Here is a 24,822-nt window from a genome sequence, read left to right on the forward strand (position 1 = left end):
ATGTAAAAATGCAATATAATTTAACTTTTTTTTATTGTTGTTTCTTCATCCAAAATTCTTTGTCCTAAAGAGGATGTATGTTTAAGCTGAAAATACTTTATACGGCTGACATTTTACACTTTAATGTTTTCCTTCCAATGATGCATCGACTGAAATAAACATATCGATTTTTTTTCTTAAGTTTGCATCTTTATTTTGTGTATGTGTATTTTTTTTATTACCTATGATGAATTTATTGCATACTATTATATTATATACTATAGTATAATAACATATAAAAAGTTTATCATATGTAATAAGTACTATTATCCCACACTATATATTTACTCTATAATTTAATTTTGTATTTCTATATATTCTTACGTGTTGATTATTTGAGTTAGTATCATTTGACAAAAAAAAATCATTCTTTGCCCCCCCCCCCATTTCATTTCATATCAACCCATGTCCTAGATTTTAAATTATTTTATTATTTCAGAAAAGCAGATACTTACAAGATGATATTATTATTATTATTATTATTATTATTATTGTTGTTGTTTTTATTATTTTAAATAATTCTGTCATATCATTATATAATCAAATAAAAGGTTTAATGTTTACAGTTTCATGATGTATATCTGTATCTTTGTTTCTATCTGCATAAAACTTATTATATTATTATTCTACACTGTTATATTGTTGTATAATGTTTAGGTCTCTGCTTTCATTTTGTATCAGTAGATTTCTGATTTAGTTTCTTCCAATTTCTGACTTTCCCTACTTATTATTATTATTATTATTATTATTATTATTATTATTATTATTATTATTATTATTTCTGAAGAGTAGACACTGAGGGGATTTCAGGGTTAACAGGCGGAACTCTCTACATTGCCATAATGTCCGGCGCCGCCTGTGTGATCTCATGCATGACTATTAACCGGAGGGGCGGGGCTTACAGGTGCTAACTGCGCGTGAAGTGAGTGCTCAGTGAGCGCTCGGTATTGGTCGAGCCGAACGAGCATCAACCAATCAGGATAAAGAGCGCGGGGTGTGTGTTATTAGCGTTAGAGGAAGGGGACGGGAAGAAGGAGACGCTGATGATAAAGAAATAAATAAAAACTAGCAGTTTTGGAAGGTCAGAGTTGCCATAGCGGGTTTTTAACCTTCGTTGTTTGATTTTATTTTTTTAAATATATATATATTTCGAAGCTGGGCGGCAGAATGACTGATTTCCTGTTCAGGTAAAAACTTGTTTCTCATTTAAACTCGTTTAAAACAGCTGTGTGTGTGTCAGTGTTATCAGATTAATACTTTTACTTTTACTGTTTAATACTTTAGTGAATTATTCACACACTATTTTAACATACTACACTGATTAGTGATGGGTTGTGTTCTTTTGGACTTCACCTATAAAGTTATAACAGTATGGGGGTGGTGTTTATTTTTAGCCACAGTATTAACATACCAGTTTAGTATAGTACTATAGGAACACAGTTCTTACAGTAGTATGTAACTGGGACTGTTGTGGCATGTTATTGTGTTTTAGACGTGTTACCGTACTGTTTTGGTATACTATTTACTATAGTACTGTGTAGTCAGTAGTAAGTGGTTTTGGAATAAGCTAAATCTTATTATTATTATTATTATTATTATTATTATTATTATTATTATTATTTCTGGGGGATAGTATTTAGTACACAAAATGTGACCATACTACTTTGACGTACTCTTTTTAGTGTAGTACTGAAGAGTAAGTTTTACGGTAGTGTGTTATTTTGGTCGTGTGTAAATTGTTTACAGATACGCTCAAACTTTAAATCAAATAGTGGGTTATGTTACTTAAGAGTATTACTTCCAGCGCAGTGTTTAGTACAGCAGTGAGGTTTTGCTTGTATTCTTCTCATTTGTAAGTCGCTTTGGATAAAAGCGTCTGCTAAATGAATAAATGTCAATGTAAATGAGGTAGTACACCGAGTCTTTTGAGTTTGGATCTCACAGGTTTCTTGTATTTCTCCAGGATCCTGCTGTCTGCTGCTTTCGCCTGCCGAGCAATCACACTTGAATCAGGTAATGCAACTTCAGGCCGTTTCCATTTCAACACAATTTGCATCTGTCCTTTTTAATACAGCGGGCGGTCCGCTTGATCGGAACGATCGCTGTCTCTAACATGGCCGTGTTTTCCCTCATCCAGGTTGCGAAGGAGCAGGATGTGGCAGTGCTAAGGCACCGGGACAGCGTGATGAACATAGTGAACTGCTGAATCAGTTTAACGAGATGAACGCACCGTCTGCAGCTGGCCAGCACCGGGGCTCTGGAGCCGTGTTACCTTTTATTGGACTCACTGGAAGTAAGTGATAAGCCGTGTGCTATTTATGATATTGTCAGGAGTGCCCACGTCATGTTCTGTATGTCCAAAGTCCAAGCAGAGTTTAGTGATTCCCGGCTGGTTTGTAATTAATGAGCTGGATCAAGTGTATTTGAGCCAAGAAATCTCCAGACTCTACAGGACTCTGGCTTTTTCAGTTAATGAGTGTCCTTTTTGTACCCGAGGGCTAGATCTCTTCAAATCACGTCTCTTTGGCGTCCTGCAGTTTTTAACATTATTATATTAGTTTTTCTGTTTTTGTTTCAATGTTTGTTATCTTGCGTCGTGAGGTGTTTTTCCATATTGCACGCCCTAATTAGGAACTGAAGTAGAACACAAAATCTGGCTTGTTTTGACGTCCCTAAGGATCTTATCAAGTGTGTAAGGGAGGTTACAATTTCCTCTGAGCCGTGAACATTTGCAAATGTCCACGCATTAACGCACCGTTGCTAACAGATGTATGAACGCCGACTGTTTTTAGTTCTGTGCAAATCTAGCGGGTGCGAGCAAAGAAAACCACAACGACTCCTTCATTTACACGTTCTTATTTCGTTGAAGGTGCTACACAGAGTAGAAACTGCTGTAAGAACGGGGGTACGTGCATTCTGGGGAGTTTTTGCGCCTGTCCGAAGCACTTCACCGGGCGGAGCTGCGAGTACGACGACCGCGTCAGGTAACCGACTCGTTCACCGTAGACGGCATGAGTTCAAATCCGTAACCCACAGAATTTAACGGTTTGGTTCGGATTGTTGTCTTTTGCGCAGGAACTGTGGCGTTATTCCTCATGGGGAATGGGTTCAAAAAGGCTGCTCATATTGCAGATGTGGATATGGAGTGTTGCACTGCTTTCCTCAGGTCTTTCATAGCGACTGTGGTAAGCACACTGATCTCACTGACACTTTATGGGTTGTTTGGGCTTCAGACTTATTAATTAGTACTATACTAAAGAGGATGCCAACATAGTACAGTAACATTCTGGCTGTAGTATAAAACTTCATACTGGTGTATAAAATAGGACTCAAAAACTAATGATAGAATTTCGACCAATATGTCCCAGATAGCATGTGATGTCTGTAAACAATCTGAATAAGTATAAATTAAAAAATATATATATACTACTGCAACAAAATTGCCACCTACTGACTTACTATGTAGTACTAAACTGTATGCCAATATACCAGCGTGACATTTTGTCTACGCCTTAAACTCCATACTAGATAAGTGCAAAATTAACGATATCATTTTCGCCTACTACTTTATCAAATAGTACTTAAACAACATCCTACAACAAATTCACCTTACTATTTATACTATACTAAAAAGTCTCAACATAGTATGATGATAATTTTGCTCCATCTAAAACGCCGTACTATTTAGTACTATAATTAAGTATTGTAACTTTTCGACTAAATCTAAAGCAAGATGGTGCCGTAGTAAATTTTTGTTCTGAAATAGTATGTAAACAATTTACATAAGTCTAAAGCAACATATTACTGTAATTTTTGATTTAAAGTATAGTCATTTTGTGGCTACATCGAGAGACATATGCCATACTAAGATTTGGTGCTACACTAAAGAGTATGGTAGCATTTTGTCTACATCACACTGTTATACTACATAGTATGCGAACAATTAACAAGTCTAAAACAGCATGCTACTATAAGATTTACTATTTAGTACTAAAGAATATTCCAAAATGGTCGACGTTTAGCTACATCTAAAGCATCATACTGCTGTACTGAATAGCATGGCATATCTGTAGCTACAACATTTTAGTAACTATAACATATCCTAGTACTTTATTAAATAGTATGCCAAGATAGTATGTAAACAATCTGCCCACGTCTGAAAGGGCATACTACTGTAACACAATCTCCACCTTTCTGATTGACTTTTTACTACTACACTAAAGAGTAGCACAATTTTGGCTACCTCTAAACCCCGTACTGTTACGCCAAATACTTTGTGATTTATGAAGTGGTATACAATGCCGTTGCCACATAGAATTCATGTATATTCGTCTTCATCTCAGTGGCACTGCATCGGGAATTCATTTGTGCTGCAGCAATGCATGTTTTGAGCTTCACCGCTCGCTCAGAGCTCTCCACGTCAGACGTTTATCTCGCTCATTACTATCACGATAAACAAGAGAGTCCTCCTCGGAGCCAAACCGCTCTTTATCAGCGCTTGTCTGGAACAGGAATAGGCTACGAAGGGAAAAAAAAAAAAGGTCTTCACACCTCATTCACTGACCAAATAGAGTTGCGAATCCCCACAGGCTGGCGCTTAATTCCAGAGAACCCTTACAGGATTAGTCAGCAGGGGGCTTGTTTTTCAGGTCTAAGCATGTGTTAATGGTCCCATTTCCCTCCAACATGCATCTCAAATGCACTCTGTGTGTGTGTGTGTGTGTGTGTGTGTGTGTGTGTGTGTGTGTGTGTGTGTGTGTGTGTGTGGCTTTCTTTTTGGCTTGCAGACGATTCTCAGGAAGTGCGCTGGTTTCGTTCGAACGCCCAGAGAACACCACTGGCCCGCAGTCTCCTGTGTCTGGTGCTGCTTCTTTCATTTCTGCTTTGAAGACGACTCCAGGACTTGTTTCGCTATTCCGCTTAGTCTTTTGGTCCCAGATGTTTTCAGGAGAGAAGGATAAGAGAAGAAAGAAGTTTTATGGATGTACAGCTCTCTTTTTTTTCTTTTTTCCCCCCTTTTTTTTTTTTTTTGCAGCATTTAATGGCAGCACTGACTTTTTTTTTTCTTCCAGTGGAAGCTATGCAACTAGCTGTGTTCAATACAACTGTTTTAATGTGAAGGTCCCTGTATAAAGGATTTGTATAGAAAATATATTGTACTTGTGTCAGTATGAATTTTACCCATAGTGCTGTGTATGTTGTTGTTGTTTTTTTGTTTTGTTTTCATGACCTATGATTTAACGTTCATGTATCCCGCCAGCGAATGCATCCTTTACAGAAGTCCTGTCTTTATATGTAGTCGAAGTGATTTGTGTGGCACCACTCTTGATTAGGAGAGAGTGTGATAACTCTAAGATAACCTCAGATTGTTGACTTTTCCATTATCTCCCCCCTCCCCCCCCCCTTATCTTACACACACAATTTCTCAGGCCAATCAATCACACGGGCCACTCTGACCTACCGAGTTGACCTGATAGATTATGGAAGTGATGTACTGTACTGTATCTGTTTGTTTGTTACTGAAGCAGGGAAATTGTCTCACGGAATTAATTTTGTCATCAATAACTCAGTCGATGGATTATTTACCGATCTTAATTTAGCTGAAAACCCACATCATAATTGATCCTGGGCATGAATTTAAGTTGTATGGGGGGAGGGGGGTGATAATAATGCAGTGATAATGCAAATAAAATTTTTAATGTGCAATAAAAAAGAAAGAAAGAAATGTGATTCTTGTGCATTTGTAATGTTTTATACGGTTCTAGTCATGCTTTTATTTGTCGTGAGCCTTTGTTTGAAATCTTGCTGTATTTGAAATACTTCTTTAACAAGTTGGGTTTTTTTTTCTTTTTTTTTTTAATAAATCACATGAGATGCACCTGAAGGGGAAATAATTACACTGTATATGAATGGAACGGAATGATCTTTTTTTTTTTTTTTTCCTCAGTACGGATATATCGTGACATTCCACAGCGCTGTTGAAATCTCGATTCTGATTGGTCAGAATACGTCGCTTCATTTTCTGCGACGGTAGAAACTCAAATCACGGGTTTATATTGATGCGCTCTTTGGAATATTTCGATCGTTTCTATAGTAACAACTTACCCAGGGACTTTTATGGAGGACGCTCTACATAATCTAAGCCTAATCGTAAAACAAATAGATAGATACATAAGGAAGCTAAACTTACCGTTTAATCGTTAAATGAGGAGATGGTTATTTAACACTTAGGGAAGGAGTCTCCAGTGTCAGAGACAGGATTCTTTCTCAGTAACTTGATGAGCTGTAGGGTTGTTATTGTTTTTTTTTGTCTTATTAACGTCAAGCCAGGAATGTTTACAGCACTTAACTTGTTTTGCAGATGACCCACAGCATTTAAAGTAACTATAAATTGATAAAAAGTACTGTTATTCTTGAATTAATTTTTTAAAAATGTAGTCGCTGACACATTGTGATGTAAGCGGCACTTCCTGTCAGGCCACATCACGCCACTGTAGTCTCTGATTATGTTCCTATAACAGCACGCCCAGGCACAAGGATATTGCCTTGTATTTCTATTATTCCTCTTTTACTCCTTGTATATTGTATACTGCCTGGCCTTTCTACACGATCAGCAGCGTTACAGCGTCCCGTTAATATCCGATTAGCCGAGGGACAGCTTTGCATTTCTCTCCGTGTCGTAAAGTTACAATAAGAGAAATAAGACACATGAATTTCACATGGTGGTGCAATCGCTTGTACTACATTTGAATTTATAGTTAAGGATCAAGCAAGTCGTTAAACCCAAGGAGCTAGCCAAAGGAGAGCAGCCAGGTCAGTTTTTTTATCCTGCTCTGCGTACATGCAGCTTGAGGGGAGTATTATTTTTTTAATACCATGATTACACACTTCCTTGTAGTGTCTGGTGGTGAGATTATTTCCATCTGCGTTATTAAATGTTAGTCTTAAAAGGAACATAAGCTTATAAAGCACTAAATGGACGACGCTACAATCAGATACTACGTTTCAATGTACATTAAAGACACAACATAAGCACCGACGCTGAATCTGTGTTAGAAATATACAGAATAGATCATACATAATACATATGATACAGATCATAAACATTACCACAATATGGGCTGGTTAGTGGGTTGTTTTGTGCTAGTACTATATCTTATAGATGGGGTTTGCATGTTGAACATCAGTATGAAGTCTCTCTCTAGAGTCTGTCTTCCTGCTAAAGACTGGTGTATAGTCTCGATGTATAGTTCCTGAGTGAATGTGTAGCTCAGTGGTGATCACTCTCTTTCTATTGAAATGCATGCTGCCTCTTTTATTCCGGTAACAAGGGCAGGGTGGGGTAAAGTGCTCGGTACATTTTCAAGTCCTGCGACTTCCCCATCACTATCAGCACTGACAATGGTCTCGTTCTGACTCTTCAATGTGCTTTATTTTTTTCTTTTTCGTTTTACATCACAGTGGTTTACGGCTGAGTCGCTCCTTTACCTCAGGAGCCTCATTCACGTTAAATGTCTGAGCTTAGAGAAATCGCAATGCGCCAGCTGCAAAACATGTTCCGTTGGATTTACATTAAGCAAGTAACTCGAGTAAGATTGTTGTTTCGAAACCGACGCTGTTGATTTCTTTCTTTCAGGCACAGGTTCGACGTTCTCGGTCGTCTTAATAGGACAGGCCACTATGTACTAAATTGTTTAATCCTTCATACAAACACGCCCTTTCTCAGTAGATTTGGTTCACTTCGAACCTCCAGGCACCACAATCCTTAATTTTTTTTATTTTTTTTTAATGTTAATGAAGTTTTGCTTCTGATCTCCTTAACCCAAGTTTCTATAGCTTCTGTAGTCTGCGTGGACAGCGTGCAGGGACGCGAACGTGAAATCATTATTCAGTACGAACAGATAATGTGTTCCAAACAAATACAAATACATATACGAATAGGAGGCTCAGGATTTGTTTGTTTTTTTTAACAGCTTGCCCGAACAGGGCATCGGGAGCTGGGCTCTCACAGGATGCGAACAGAAGGTTTTAACTTTCTGTCAGATATGAAGCTCGTGGAAAGAAAGTTCATATTAATTAACGTGAATGTGGGTCACTTTGTGATGCATTTAGCATCCATTCATTCATCCTTAGTAGCTGCCTGATCAAGCTTACGGTGGGTTATGAATGCCTCTGGCAAAAGAAGAACTTTTTGAAATCATTCTCATGGCTGGATCGGGAAGTAAGGTTGTGAAGGACTTTAACAGGAAACGTGGCAGGAACATCACGCACGACGCCGTTCCCAAACTCATTAACGGATTAGAAAAGGACTGGAAGTGTTGCGGACCGACCGAGACGTGGACGTCGCCGGACTTCCGTTGATGAAAGCACAAACGATGTGGTGCTGGCAAATATAGTCCTCCGTGTATGGAGACTTTTGGGACACCCTGGAATTTGTTTATATTTTGGGAACTAAATTTGTTATTGAACATTGCAGGGAGGTACAACCGCGCGAGCGGGATTAAAACCCGTCCAGCGCACATCACTGGAGTAACGTCGCGAGGGTGAGAAACTGTCACAGCCAGAATTCACAGACCAAGCTGATGGTGCTTTGGGGTTTTTTTTCATAGTGGTAGGTTTCATATACAGCTGCAATCAAAATTATTTCACATCCTGCCTTCTCAGGAATCTGCTTGCAGCCATCGATCGCTTCCTTTTCCCGCCCCGTCCAGGTATTTCATACGTTTTCTGCCCCTAGCCAGTTCAGGTATTTCCTGTGTTCCAGCTCAAGCACACCTGCTGCAGCTAATGAAGCCCTTGATTAGTTTAGTATCAGGTGTGCTTGAGACGACACCTGTTTTACATATTTGTGCTGTTGTGAGGGATTCTATTCAGGGGTTTGAATAATTTTGAGACTGGAGAAGTCATTATAAATTGCATTTTCAGTTGAGTTTTGGGAAAGCACTTGAAGCATTCGTCGTGTTGAACTATTTCAATTGCTTTTGTTTGATTTGTTCATCGTTACAGCTGAAAGTCGGTACATTTTTTTTTTACAATAATCCTGATTTGTAACGGGGGGGTGAATACTATTGATTGCGATTGTATTTTTTATTTTTTTTAAAGAAAAACTGTAGGCTACACCCACTTCGTGTTTAAATCCAAACACAGCTACAGATATGAACAGTTGGAGCACTAAACCGAGCCCCTTTTTTCACTCTAGAAAAGAACTAAAGTTCACAAAAGTGTCGTTCTGACGTGGGGAAAGAAAAAAAAACCAGGATTCATTAGTGAGTTGAGAGAGTAATACTCTCAGGATTTATAGTAACTCCCACTTGTCCTCCTCCCACCATTAGCCTATCCTCTTATCCTCCTGCTCCCTGCTGATACAAGACAACCCTTTCAACATTGCCAGTTCATATGCACAAGCTCCATCAAATCCCTTTGATAGAAAACCTGGCATGTGGGTTCCGCTGGGCTGAACCGACACGGCAGGATCCACCGAAATGAAAAGCTCGGATGTCTGGGATTACACGCAGGAAATCTGCCGCCCTTTTGTTGGAAAGGAGTGGACATCTCACTCCGAGGGAGCCGTAATCATCCCCTCTGTCATGTCTGACTCCAATTAGACTCACTCGGAAGAGCTTTGTCAGACAGCTCGTCCTTTATCTGTCCAACGATATCACCTTAGCAGGGAAAAAGGGAACGCTAACGCAAATACGCAATGTGGTAAAAGAAAATAATAATAATAATAATAAAGCTCGGGAGATATGAGACGAGATCCATTTCCTCTCACCGCGGGTGTTCTTTGTCGTCCACGTCCCTCTTTAGGAGGCTTCCATTCAGATTCAATGCTGTCACTGACAGCTGTTGATTTGCAGCTCAATCTGAGCATAATGAAGTGGGCAGTGTGGTGCTGTGAAAAAGTACTGGCCCCCTCATGATTTCACTCAGTATGGTGTGTGTGTGATACAGTACATTTTTATCTTTTTAGGCAAAATGACTGCAGTCTGGAACTTCTTTCAAGACCATTCCAGATCACAACCATTTTTAATCCACAGCTTAGTTCATTTAAAATAAATAAATAAATAAAAATTCAGACGACAGGCGTTGACAACCATCTCAGGATCTCCACTAATTTTGACTACACCTTTCTAAAACTGTCATTCTTTTTTTTTTCCCCCAGCCGGTCTACTGTGGACATCGCTTTGTGTTTTAGATCCTTGTCTTCCTGTTTGACCCACAAAGCTTCCTCTTCAGTTTCATCTCCAGCTCGTGGACGGACGATCGGATGTTGCCGTTTTCAATCTTTTCTGACACGGGACAGAATTTATTGTTCCTCCAGTTCCTCCCACACCGTCTTCTCATTTAGCACGGAGAGATATTTTAGCGATAGATGTTTAACTGGATCCACAGAAATGATTTCACCGAGCGCGCACTGTAGATCAATACGTCTTCGTTATTAATCTTTCTGCATGTGAACATTAGAGATGAGGCTTGAACGCTGAGAAAAGGAAGGAGATGTGATTAGAGGCTGCGTTTAGCTCAGTGAGAGTTACACACACACACACACACACACACACACACACACACACACACACACACACACAGGGCTAAAATTAGCAGAACTGTGTGGGCCTTTAAACAAGATTGAGAGTCCTATGACACAGCACGGGTCTGTGAATGAAATATTAATGTAAATGTTCTCATACGTTATTGTTTCCATAACAACAACGCATTCACATTGTATAAATACCGGACGCTCCACATAATCGAGGACTAATAATAAATGGATTAAAATGCACAAAGAAAACCGTATAATCGTTGACATGGTGATGTTTTCGGCAAGGAGAAGGATGTTTATTTTGGAAGGAGTCTCCAGTGTCAGTGCTTTGTGCTTGCTGCTTTAAAAAAAAAAAAAATTGCCAAGGGAAAGACTAAAAGATGAGTCCTCTTTATTCCATCTTATTAACATGAAGAGAGAGAAGAAAAGAGAGGCTGGTGAGGAAACACCCGTTTACAGCCGCTGGATTGTTAGTGATAACTCGAACTTGCTTAACACAAATATATAACGTAACTATAAAAGGACAAAAAGTACTTGTTCTTGTTTAAGAAATAAGTAAACGTAATTGCTCACCAACTGCTGTGGTATAAAAGGAATAAAACACATGCTGTTATAGAAAAACATTATACTGTAAGTACGCTGTGTTCGATGATTTATTTATCTTTTTCTCAGATTGTCCTGTCATGTGTTTTTTTTAAAAATCCTAATTATACTTCCTGATATTTGACTGGTGGTGTGCTGTTCTTCCTAAGGAACGCTATGTTTGCTTTAGATTAGACATGCTGTCCAAATGCAAACGACAAAAAAGAATTTCCCTAAAGGCTAATGATCCAGAAAACTCAGACTGAGCGTCGATATATTTCTCCGTTAAACAGCACATCGCTCATTTCTGCCCTGGCTGAGCGCTGACCTTAACTGAAGCAAAGGAAGTCTTCAGCACTGCACTTGTGGAGAAATTCTGACCACTCTCGAGAAGATTCACTGCACGCTTCAAGTGTTCTCCTTCGAGAGACTGCGGTTTAGGGGAATCATGGGACTTGGTAATGGAGCCGTTGCCCTTTCCGGCCCGATAGTTATCATAGCGTTGGCTGCTCTGGGAATTTCTTTGGATTGTGGAATCATTTGTGGAATTTTTATCTGCTGGTCAAACTGGTAAGAGTTAAAATAAGTGAGGCGTACACTGAGCAGAGCTGGCTGTAATCAAGCCTGGCTGTGTTCGGTCAGCCTACTCTAATGATCCCTTTAATTGGGTTGATTTAACACGAGGACAATCAGTTTGGGGATAACTGTTGTTCAACAACATTGCTCACTAATTAATTAAATAAATAATCTGTGATTTCCTCACTCAGGTTTTTTTGTGTTTGTTTTTTTAATATTCCTTTTCGCTTTCGTCAGGATGTGAATAATATTTCACAACCTTATACTCTAAATATACCTTGACAGATGCATTTTATACACTATATACGTTTTCATGCCATATTGACAACAATATTCGCCCTTCCATTCTCTCTTTTTTCTCCCTTTTTCTCTCTCTCCTTCTGGTCTGCAGCTCCAGAATGCTATTCAGCGGTGGCAAATGCCTTTGCTCTGTGGCAGTAAACAATGGTGGATGAGGTAAACAAACCCTAGTGACCCTCTCTAACAGGGTGGGAATGGAAGGTTAGCAGGAGAGTGTTGTCTGACTTACACTCACACATCGAGCAATACCATATATCACACCAGCCAGGGACATATTTACCCTTAACAAGCATGCGGGGGAAGGAATCGGAGGTTCGTCGACCTGAAAGCCTGCTGGTGTTGAGTACATCCGTCATAATGCTAATAATTGTAATAAAAGCTAATAATTGAGATGAATATTACAGTTACGTTGCGATAACATTAAGGCCTGGTTGATAGACATCACAATCGATTTTTTTTCCGGTTGATTACTAATTTTCTTACACGTAAACAAATTAATCTATTTCGTTTTGTTAGAATTAAAATATTCATTTCACTAGAGAGAGGGAGCGAGAGAGAAGTTTCTTGGAAACTCATTTATTTCATAAAGAAAAATACAGTATGCCAAACATCAGAACAAAATCTAACGTTAAACAACTTTTTTTCTGTATTCAGAAGAAAAATCGTAGGTTTTTAGATTCTCCGCATTCATGAAATGTTACATTCCCCAAAACGTTGACGTCTGCACGTTAGATTTTAAACCGAAAAGTGGCAGAAAATCTATATTTCACTGTGAAGACGCTCGCAATAAAAAAAAGACTCTTACAGAAAACGTGTGCCGTGATATCATTTCTTTATTGTTTAAGCAAGAAAACACCACGCACTGTTATATAAAATATTTGACTAGTTAGTAGAAATAACTATTAGCAATTTTCAAAGCAGGAAATAAGATATTCCGTTCATTCTGCTACTTTAAAACAACGGCTCAAAAATTGGGTTACAGGGACCGCGAGTGGGCCGTGAAGCATCACCAGAAGGAGAAGAACAACAAGAAAAAGAAACAGATTAGTAGTAAGCAAACCCAAAGGAAAATGGGAACGAACCCCATGTACAGTGGGGTCCGATCCACTGGAATGTCGTCTGAACACGTGCTACAGTGGAAGATATAAGACTCGAGACTCAAGGGAAAAGCTTATCTTTTGTACAAAGAAGTTAAAATGGTTAACATCGATATCAAAACAATTGCTTCAAATATAAACAGTGACCTAGAATATCCAAGTGACTGAGACCTTGAATAGTGAATATTCGAGATGTCGAACATGTCCGTTCTTTGTTTTCGAAGTTTCAGAAGTCTAAAGTCCTACTCTATACATACAGCATATATACATAGTGCTGTATACAGTATATCTACAATCCAGATAAACAAACCTTTACAGCAGGACTAAATATTAAAAACATTCAAATGACATTCCTGTGATATCAGTTTTACGAACAATGTTAAGAAGGAAAAGATGTACAGTCACTCCGATAAATCCCTTGCATTGGGACAAATCAGTCTCAGCATACGTAATCCAGGATTTGCTCTCGCCCTTCATAACAATTCCTCTTTCCTTTTCATCTTCCACTTTCATATTCTCCTTTTTTTCACCTTATCATTCTCACTTTCACCTTCTTGATCTATGTTGGTGCCTTCCTTCCTGTCTGTTCATTCCTACATCAGAGGCTTCTCTGCTTATCTGTTGGGCGGTGTGTCAATAGCACAGACCCCACAGATACTTCCCAGGCCATCTGGTTTCCACACCGCTGCCAAACTCCAGAACAGCAGCTGTGTACAGGCTGTGAGGGTAACAGTCCTATAAAGAACCCCAAATACCAATTATGTTCCAGTCTTATCTTAACAGGCCGAGAGTCCTGACCCTGAACACACTGCCAAGAGCCAGGTTAACCGAGCCAACGGGAACCTGATTGCCTCTGGAATGGGACGCTCAACGTTTCAGCCCAAAGCCAGTGACAATTTCAGGGCAATAAGTCTCATCATTACCCAAAAGACAGCTCGCACTGGGCAAATGACAACTTGATTAATAGAGTAGGCGATGAAGTGTGCTGTCCAAACATACTCATCTTCCTGTTTCTAGCTGTGAATAATCCCAGAGGTCCAATGAATGAATTATCTGAAGCCCAAACCAGACCTCAAAACTGAAGGTCTATTGAAGTTTTCGAAAGCCCTGGACTTATTAACTGAGTCTGTGTTATTCGGTCAAATTCATAAGCAACCAATGGTTGAAACTGTGATGGAACGCCACTTAATTTGAAGTTTTTGAATAATGGAAATTCCGACCAATTTTTGACGTGAACATGTTAAGATAGTACGCCTGCAGAAATAAAGGAACCAAGCTGAACTTTTTCTTGTTGCTGGAGTAGGACCATCAACGGTAAATCTTTTCGAGAATTAGAATGTAAGTTTTACCTGGGAAGAAGCATGTGCTGTACCTGAGTAGGATTACAATCAGACACACACCTAAAGAACATTTGTTTGTCGTCTAGCAAGCCACAAAAAAAGACTATAATTAACATAACATTAGGCAACACCTGTTAACAAAGTGAGGTAATCCAATGTTGTGCCAAATAGTGTGGTTATTAGCGATAGGGAATAGTTTGCGTCTGTGCTAGCTAATTAAACATACTCGTTCGTGCATGACATTACACTTCTCGCCATTTGACAATGGACAAAATTTCCATTATTATTCAAACTGGTCTATCACAGTGAGATTTAACAAGCCGTTCAGGTTCGCACCTTATGCTATTGGTGAAATCGGTGAAATAATTATTATGAGTACACTGATAGTAGCATCTGGCTGGGGTGGTCATGTGGACCTCTGTGGCTCAGGTGGTGGAGCGGGTTGTCCACTAATCGTAGGGTTGGTGATTCAATTCCCGGCCCACGTGACTCCACATACCCAAAGTGTCCTCGAGCAAGACACTGAACCCCAAGCTCCTCCCGATGGCAAGTTAGCACCTTGCATGGCAGCTCTGCTACCATTGGTATGTAAAGTGCTGTGTAGAACCGCTAAGGTTTAAAAAAAACGGCATGTAAGTGCAGACCTTTTACCATTTCTACCCACGTTTAAACGTATATAAAGTGGTCCTTTTATATAGCTTAAATTATTTCTAAAAGGTACGCTATATTAATGTTACCTTGTACATACACAGTATAACTTGAACGATACATACTAAAGATACTAAAGATATCCCCTTGATGGTATTGCGCAATGTACTATGCAAAAGTACAGTTTGGTACCTTTGTTAATGAGAATGTTAGCTACGTTAGCAAGAGCCAATAGTAACATTAGTGTAGCTGTAGTGACGGTTAACCCGAAACAAAAGCAGCAAAAAATAAATAAATAACAACACCTTTGCAGTTCAAGTGTAGATGAATTCAGTCCAAACTTGAGTTCATTAATCTTCATTTTTTTCAGCATAAGATTTGATTTCTTTCATTGTACACACTTAGAAAAAAAAAAAAGTGTATTAAATTGTTCCTTTAATTGTCACTGGGGTGGTTCTTTTATCCTTTGTATCTTCACCTTTGAAAAAAGATTTAAGGCGCATAATTGGACCGTGAAGCTTTAAATCGATGCTATACAGACCTTTCTAGGTAAAGTTGTATATTTGATAGTACTACGGCAGCGACAAGGAAAGGTACTGCTTAGTACCGATTTTTTTCCCAACGAAGTGTTTTCCCCTGTTATAATCATCCTGCTTTAATTAGCTACAGTAGCTAACCCTAACAATAAAACAACACAATCAATGCTTCCGCGTCATTGCTCACAATACCTGGCTAGCGAGAGCCAACAATGCACAGAAACGTGTTCTCATATTTGAGCTATTATCAGTTATACTTCCTAAAAATTTCAAAAGCACCGCATGCTGTATTATGATGGCTGAATATATAATATACAATATCTGAACATCTAATATGTACAAAAGGAGCCTTTCTTGAAAAATAATTACGATATAAGACAAATACAGGTCGCATGAAGTGCTTTAAAGATCTGAAGAACCCACAGGGGTGTAGCAAATGAAAACACAGAAGTGTGTGTGTGTGAGAGAGAGAGAGAGAGAGAGAGTGGGAGTGCAATAGAGAGAAAAACTGAGTTATTGAGACGGCTCAGTGGGAGACAGCTCCGTGTGGGCTTGTGGGATTGACGCTAGGGCGAATGGATGGGAGGAGGAGGGTTTAGGTCAGAGTCGAGGAGTGATTACTCCAGCAGGAGAGGACTGATCCTGCGATTCATCGCCCTTCCTTGTCCTCCCTTCCCCTATCATCATGCGCTCCTTTCTTCCCCAGGATTACACGCAGGCCGAATGCACCTTGATCCCCTCTAGGCTGGTGTTACTTTAGCACTGGAGACTACAGCCACTTCATTAAACTACAGTGTTAGTCCATGAATCAGGCAGGCGGCGACAAAGTTCCTTTCCTTCTTGTGCTACTCGGGGGTTTTCAAGTGCCCTGGAGGAGGGCTTGTTACAGTGGCACTGCTCCTTTTCATGGTGCTACAGTCACGCCAATTATACCCACTCATTACGAGTCAGGCTTCAGAATGTGGAAAACAGCACTTTTTATTGAACATCCTTCGACAAGTCAGTGTCTTTTGTTTAGAACTAGGAGCAGTTCATAACTTGTTTTAAAACTCTTCATAATTTATCAAACAAATTTTTAACCTTTTTTTCATTAAAATGGTCACAGCTCTTTAAGAAGTAACATAGCGAGTTATTCATTTGATTAAAAAATTTGATTAATTAAGTCGCGGTCCCAGTAGAACCCGTTGGGGTTTTTTTGTTATTTAGAGATCATTAAATAATGCGATAGAGAACACAGCTATATAATATGAAAACAATATAAAATAAACACACACCACTTTATTATAAAACCATAAGCTAAAATACTTCTAGCATACCTATTTGGCTTAGAGAGCCCTGATATTACTAATGTAACCTGCTAATAAATAACCAAATCAGATAGATAGCTAGATACATACATACACCGATCAGTCATAACATTAAAACCACTAACAGGTGAAGTGAATAAGATTAATTATCTCGTTACAGCGGCACCTGTCGAGGGGTGGGATATAGTAGGCAGCAAGTGAGCAGTCAGTTCTTGAAGTTGATGTGTTGGAAGGAGGAAAAATGGGCGAGTGTAAGGATCTGAGAGACTTTGACTAGGGCCGGATTGTGATGTCTAGACGTCTGGGTCAGAGCATCTCCAAAACAGCAGGTGTTGTAGGGTGTTCCTGGTATGAAGTGGTTAGCACTTACCAAAAGTGGTCCAAGGAAGGAGAACCGGTGAACCGGCGACAGGGTCATGGGCGCCCAAGGCTCATTGATGCACGTGGGGAGGAAGGCTAGTCCGTCTGGTCCGATCCCACAGAAGATCTACTGTAGCACAAACTGGTGAAAAAAAAGTAACCAAGCTTTCTGTGATGCACTGTGTGTTCTGACACCTTTCTGTGATGCACTGTGTGTTCTGACACCTTTCTATATGGCGCTGTGTAGCTGCAGACCGGTCAGAGCGCCCATGGAGACACCTGTCCACCATGGAAAGCACCTACAATGGGTACGTGAACATCGGAACTGGACCATGGAGTAACGGAAGAAGGTGGTCTGGTCTGATGAATCACGTTTTCTTTTACATCACGTGGCTGGCTACAAGCCACAAGAGGAAGTGAGATGCTCTGTGCAATGTTCTGCTGGGAAACCTTGGGTCCTGGCGTCCATGTGGATGTTACTTTGACACGTACCACCTACCTACTTTACATTATTGTAAACTTGAGCTTCGCAACATGGAAATGAGGCAAAAAAAAAAAAACAGCTGAAAATCAATCCCACAATTCTCCAAGCAAAGCCAGTTTCCACCGGCTTTCAGGAAAACACAAACATCTCAGAAAGCATCAAAATATTACTGTCATTTTATTTGAAATCCATGATGCGCAATGTTGTTTTGCTCTTATTGTGTTTTCCAGTTACTTCAAGACCTTGATTTCAAACTGCTTTAGAAGACAAAAAAAATGAAGACGTATAAAGCAGTAAAAATAAAGGCAGGTCAAAACAAATGTGCAGGAGACAATAAAGCACAGCACAGCGAGGCAGCAAAAACAAATCAAACACAGACTTTCATCTCGACTTGAGGACTAATTATTAATATACAAGTAATAATGCAGCTAATTAATGCCATGCTACACCTAAATCTAACATTGAAAGGAAAGGAAACCTTAAGGCTCTGTTCATTTTTTTTTCTATTATTATTATTATTATTATTACTTTTAATACGCTGCAGATTTTTTGCAGCAGATTTCCTTGTGGCCCAACAGGCACGTATTCTTCTCATTCTTGAACCCCATAAGGAGATAAAAACATTCTCACGTACCCATCTGAACATCTCCAGACACGGCTGGAAGTCTGTAAAATATATAGATTTTAAAAAATTCCCCTCTCAAAATGAATATAGATTTGTTGGGTTTTTTTTAATGAAATGCGTCCTCTCTTGATTACATACCTCTTGTGTGTCGGGATTTGTAATAATTGAAACTCCATATATATATCCACGCACACGCACACATGCGCACGCACACACACGCATGCACTGAAAGCTCTATAATCTGGACTTCTCCAGACGTGGGGTAGAGTCTACACATTTGGAAGTCGGTATAAACTTCACATTGCTGTCAGCACACTGGGCTGGAAATCCTGTACAAACCTGACAAATCTCCCCTCTCCACTCTCCTCATGAATCTGAAATGCCCCTGATGCATGAGCAAACTGTCGATAATAAGCTTGCACACTGTGCATGAGTAGTGTGTGTGTGTGTGTGTGCTCAGAGAGAGAAAGAGAGAGATTAACATATGCTAAAATGTCTATGGATTCATTCTCACTCACTCTCTCTCTCTCTCTCTCTCTCTGTCTGTCTGTCTCTTTCTCTGTCTCTCTCTCTGTCTCTCTCTCACACTCTCTGTCTGTCTCTCTCTCACACTCTCTGTCTCTCTCTGTCTCTCTCACACTCTCTCTCGCCTGGGAATCGATGGAGCTTGGCCATCATTAACTCCTTGTCTGAGTCACGGGTCGGTGCACTTCATCCAGCTCTCTTCTCTGCCTCAGCGCGCCCAAATTTGATCAATCCTTCAGCGCCGTATGACGCCGTCGTCTCAGCCGAGTGTGATTTATCGGGACCGTGAGCACCAGAAAACAAACTAACTAACTAACAAGTATTTTATAAAGCACTTGTTATAAAGTATTTTTCTATAACAACAGCTTATGACTAGGAGTGAAACGGTATGAAAATTTAATGGCATAATAACTGCGGAACTCAATATCACAGTAGTATTATATCACAGATTTTATTTCTGCACTGAAGCATCTGTGGGAAACTGCAGCAGGATTGTTATCTAATCTGTTAGATATAGATATACCATATGCTCAGCTTTATTGTCACTTAGTGATGATTTTGCACATAATTTCAAGCAGACAAAGATATTTGGCAATACATAAAGTACAACAGCAGTCAAGAAGGCAAATATAAACTTTACTTTTTTTAGTGCAAATATAAACTTTACTGGTTTTTTTTTTTGAAGAGGGCCAATTTCTTTGGTGGAAAAAACATTACTCAATAGGCTATACTTCCATATATACATTTTATTGTAGTTAATTAATAATAATAATAATAATAAGAAGAAGAAGAAGAAGAAGAAGTCATTGGTTTAAGAGATTAATTCAATGTGTATCACAGCACTGTTGAATTCTCAAATCGGATTGGTTCTAATACGTTATCGTTTCTATAGTAACGGCCAATTCACCGGGACTCGTATGCTGGATATTCCATGTTACACGTACGTTCCGTCTACATTGTATCTACTCTAACAAGCGGATACATTTGAAAACAGCGTGTTCGCGTAGTAGCGTGGACCGAGAAAACAAAGATATTCAAAAATGACGACGTGTTTTTAGTCATGTGACCCATTCAACTCAAAACAAACAAGATGGTGGATGGTGTGCCCCGTATCCAGTTTGATAACGTTGACAAACATTAATGTCACTTCGTACAACCTTCAGATTGCTTTTTTTTTTTTTTTTTTAAATAAACGCCTGACGTAAATGACGCTTCTAAAGTTTTTATGCATGCACGGTATAGGGATGTAAGCGTTCTCAGACGTTTCAGCGTGGAATTTTTGGAAAATGTTTGAAAACGGCAGTGTAGACGGAGAGCGTTTTTAAAAAAACGAAAAGGCATTTTTCATATCCATATGGATTCACGTGGACGTAGCTTTAGACTAATAATAAACAACATGTCGTTATTTAACAACGAAAGCAAAATGTCAAATTGTCGTTATGGTGAAAACCGAAGACTCGAGGCTGAGGCTGGAGAAGGAACGACTGTGTATAGCGGATATAACATAAGTGATACCACTGATATTCTACATTAAATACAAAAACAGAAATGGACAAAAAGCATGTGAGACGTGTCATTCAAAAATAAATTACACATTGAAACTGCCAGCAAATCGCTGTGAAAAACAGCAATCACACTGTCGCAATGTTGATTATTTTCTTACAGCAGCATGCCCCTTTGTGTTTTATTGCTTATTTATGTGTATAATATTTAGTAGGCTTATATCAGTTGAACACTACTACAAGTGGCTATAAGTTGTCGCTTAAAGCCTCCAAACCACCAGGGGGTGCCATGATTATAAAAATATATGTGCAAAAAAAAAAAAAAAGACACTTGACTATGATTAGGCAGAAATGTTTATGTATTAGACAGGCATTGGGGGAGGGGGGCGGTTCATGGTGTTAGAGATTAGATTAGAAACTGAAATTTACATCACTAAATTAGGGCACTAATGCAACTACTATAAATAAAACTAGTGTAAGAAGTGTTGGGCTAACAGAAGTCAAGTTGACTCTTCCAGGATAATAAAGTATTACTTCTGCACATTCAATCTTGAATATAAACTTCTCTGTGTCTTATGAAAGCAAACTTCTTTAAAGCACAAAGAAATCGGTGGAGCTGGGATTTTTTTTTTTTTTTAAACAAATGGTATAGCTATTCGTGCAAACGGCACTATTTTTTTTAAACGGCTGAAACACCTCTAGGTATCAGTAAAGTGGATGCTGCTGTAAAGCTGGAAATGTTCTCAGGAGAACGTATCCTAAGGGAAGACATGCTCTTTCTGTAGGAGCTATGAAGCTGTCACTGCTCTCCTGCCATCATTTCCAAGCACACCACTGCTCGAGTCGCACTGGGAGAAGCACAGGCAGCTGTCAGCAGATTTGGTGTCTTGACTATCTGAATAAGAAGGACAGAAAAATAACACTCCTGGGGAACGCGTGCAGAAAATCCGTCCCTGATGAAGTGTAGAGATGGAGGGAGCGAGCCCGGCGTTAATGTGGCCCTGCTGTTGTCTGGAAATGCCAGTGATCAGCATTTATGAGGAAGCACGAAAGAAGCGCAGGGCGTGACTCACACAAACCTGCTGCTGAGCTCTTTGAAGGGACAACAAAGTGAAGTTCAGGGTTTTAAAAGTGATCAGTTCGGGAGGATGGAGAGAAATGTAACACTGCCATCTAGGGGATGGACGGAGAGCATCTCCGCGGTGTGTGGAGGGAGATTAAGGAGTTCTGTTGCATATTTGATGTAAATGAGCGAGCACGTGTCAGTAAGGAGGCGCCCGGATGCCCTTGGTGTCTCTCTACTGGGAGTAACAGGAGCACGAGACAAAGATGGAGACGCAACATGCCATGGCACAGTGATTCGTCTTCTGCGACAAAAGAGGAGGGATAAGAGAGAGGGAACAAAAGGCCGAGAAAGAAATGTAGAGAAAATTAGAGAGAGAGAGTGTGCGCGTTTCTGTGAGAGACAGAAAGAGAGGAAGGTGAGACAGCGAGGGAGAAAGAGAGGAAGGTGAGACAGCGAGGGAGAAAGAGAGGAAGGTGAGACAGTGAAGGAGAAAGAGAGGAAGGTGAGACAGCGAGGGACAAAGAGAGGAAGGTGAGAAAGATGGTGAGACAGACAGGTTGAGAGTGAGAGAGCTGAGAAAGAGGTGAGACACAGGGAAGTGGAAAGGTGAGAGGGATGAGGGCGAGAGATGGTGAGACACAGGGTGAGAGTGAGAAAAAGAAGAGACACAGAAAGAATGGGAAGGAGAGAGACAGCGAAGTGGAAAGGCGAGAGAGAGAGGAGTGGCATGAGAAAGGGGCAGGAATGTAGAAGAAAGAAAAGGAGAGAGAAGGAACAAAAAGTAGGACAGAGAGAGAGAGAGAAAAGAAGTGTGAGAAAGCGAGGAGGCAGAAGAGAGTGAAGAGGAGCGGATGACGTTTTTGACAGTAAAAAAAAAAAATAAATCGGGATAAATTGCCCGGGAAACACATTTGTCGAAATAAAGAATGGAATGATGATAAATGTGAGCTTTTCACTCTCTGGTGCCAGCAAATGACCGTTTCCAGCTTCAGATTAAAACGTGTTCTGCTTTTATTTATGGATGACAAATGTGTTCATTAACTACAGCAAATGAGAAATTAGGACTTGCCCAATTTTATTAACATGTGCATCCACTCTGTCCAAACACCCTGCTGTAAACTCAGTTTAAAGAAGTGTCACACGATCCGGCGTTTAAAGAGCTGATAACAAAACTCACAGACTGGTTTCAACAAATTGTCACTGGCACTTTAGTCTGTCAGTTTCACTCTAACCTGATATTTGGATGGAAACATGGCTTACGGCTGCTTCTATAATGTATAAATGGAGCCAACTGTTTTTTGTAGGGAAAACAATGCGGTCATTATTCAGTTAATGTAATGTCTGCATGTAATTACTGGAGTATCTCTGAGATTTTTAGTCTGTTAATTCAGTCATTTTTACAGACTACACATTCCCAGGTTTCAGAAAGAGTAGGTCGTGTATCTGTGTACCTACCTGATACACCGATCAGCCATAACATTAAAATCACCTGCCTAATGCTGTGTAGGTCCACCTTGTGCCTCCAAAACAGCTCTGAGCCGTCGATGGGTGGACTCCACAAGACCTCTGAAAGTGTGCTGTGGTATCTAACACCAAGACGTTAGCAGCAGGATCAGACCAATTTGTGCTACAGTATCTCTTCTGTGGGATCGGACCAGATGGGCTAGCCCAGTGGTTTTCAAAGTGGGAGCCGCCAGGGGGCGCCCGGGGGGCTTCAACAATTTGGTATTAAAAATAAATTCTCACTCTCAGCCAACCACACACACACACACACACACACACACAATCAATTCCTAATATAATGTAATGTAAAGATGTAAGATGTAATTATTATTAATAAAAGGGGGATATAATCAGAAGTCTGTATTTTTAATGTGTTTTAAAGACATCTTGCAAAAGGGGGGCGTTGGTCAAATGTTAATGCCATTTGGGGGGCCTTGCCCTGGAAAAGTTTGGGAACCCCTGGGCTAGCCTTCACTCCTCACGTGCATCAATGCCATCGGGAGCAACTTGACGATGAAGGCAACCAATGAGCCTTGAGCGCCCATTACCCTGTCGCCATTTCATCGGTTGTCATTCCTTGGACCAGTTTTGGTTGGTACTAACCACTTACATTACATTTATTCATTTAGCAGACGCATTTATCCAACGCGACTTACAAATGAGAAAATACAAGCAAAGCGATATATCAAGCAGAGAACAATACAAGTAGTGCTACCGTACAAGATCCGTTAATTGAGTTCCAGAAGAAGCAAGGTGCACTTCCATCCCAAGAACACCCCACAAGACCTGCCGTTTGGATATGCTCAGTTTGATATTTGGTTTGGATTGGTTCCACACTGCACATAATTAAACTAACTAAAAAGGAAAGAAAAAAAACAATGCTGGTTGAAAGGTGGGATCCAGGGGACTAGGACTTGGACCACAAATCAAGACCTGTGGTATAATCTTGAAGAGGTAGAACTGATTTTAAACTACATAGGCATAATTAACAAATCAGTTTGAAATGTCAGATTATTACAACTAACACTTCAGCCCAGTTCCAGGGATGCGCTCATCACATTCAGTACATATGGGATTCCTTGGATATATCCAAGATGGCGGCGCGGCAGTAGCACGCAGCGGCCTCTCCAGATCCAAAGTGGTGCTATTTGTCTTGTAGTCCGATTTTACAGCACACGGACACCAGAGAAACCATCACCAGACACTGCTAAAATACAGAAATCATGCAACAACTAACCTGCATGATGATCTGCTGGAGAAGCTACGCGTCCTCGGAGGCCTGCTGAGACCAGGCCTCCTGTCCTCGGCGTCGCCTGATGCCGGTGTCCGGGGGAGGGGACGTCGAAAGCGGTGTGCGAGGAAGCGGAGGCCGGGGGTCCATGCTAGGCTAAAAGCAAACCCTAGCCGGCCGGCTTTCCCGTCTATCCTGCTCCCTGGACAATTAACTGGATTATATCCGACTCCAGCAGGGAACGCGGTGTGAGTTTAGAGACTGCTGGGTCTTTATTTTCACAGAGACGTGGCTCAGCGACTCGGAGTTCCGGACGCCGCCATTCAGCTAGACGAGCTCGCCTCGTTTCATACCGACAGAAATGCAGCTCTGTGCGGTCAGGCTCGCGGTGGTGGCTTGTGTGTTTACATCAACACGAAATGGTGCAAGAACTCGGTGCTATTTTCTAGTTACTGCTCATCACTGGTGGAGTTTGTGACTGTTAGATGCAGGCCGTTTTATTAACCGCGGGAATTCACCACTGTTCTGATGATCGGAGTGTATACATTCCCCCCAGCGCTA

General features: G+C 40.3%; 1 protein-coding gene across 1 annotated transcript; it reads left to right on the top strand.

Annotated features, from left to right (window-relative positions):
* Nucleotides 1-872: 872 nt before the first annotated feature.
* Nucleotides 873-17,641, top strand: tdgf1 (teratocarcinoma-derived growth factor 1). Its single transcript, XM_053645838.1, has 8 exons — nucleotides 873-1,226; nucleotides 2,003-2,052; nucleotides 2,177-2,332; nucleotides 2,909-3,023; nucleotides 3,115-3,224; nucleotides 13,775-13,860; nucleotides 13,918-14,037; nucleotides 17,573-17,641. Exons 1-8 carry the CDS (start codon nucleotides 1,207-1,209, stop codon nucleotides 17,639-17,641), a joined length of 726 nt encoding a protein of 241 aa, XP_053501813.1. The 5' UTR covers nucleotides 873-1,206.
* The last annotated feature ends 7,181 nt before the right edge of the window (nucleotides 17,642-24,822 follow it).

The sequence above is a fragment of the Ictalurus furcatus genome, chromosome 16 (genome assembly GCF_023375685.1).
Source record: "Ictalurus furcatus strain D&B chromosome 16, Billie_1.0, whole genome shotgun sequence".
NCBI classification, from domain to species: domain Eukaryota; kingdom Metazoa; phylum Chordata; class Actinopteri; order Siluriformes; family Ictaluridae; genus Ictalurus; species Ictalurus furcatus.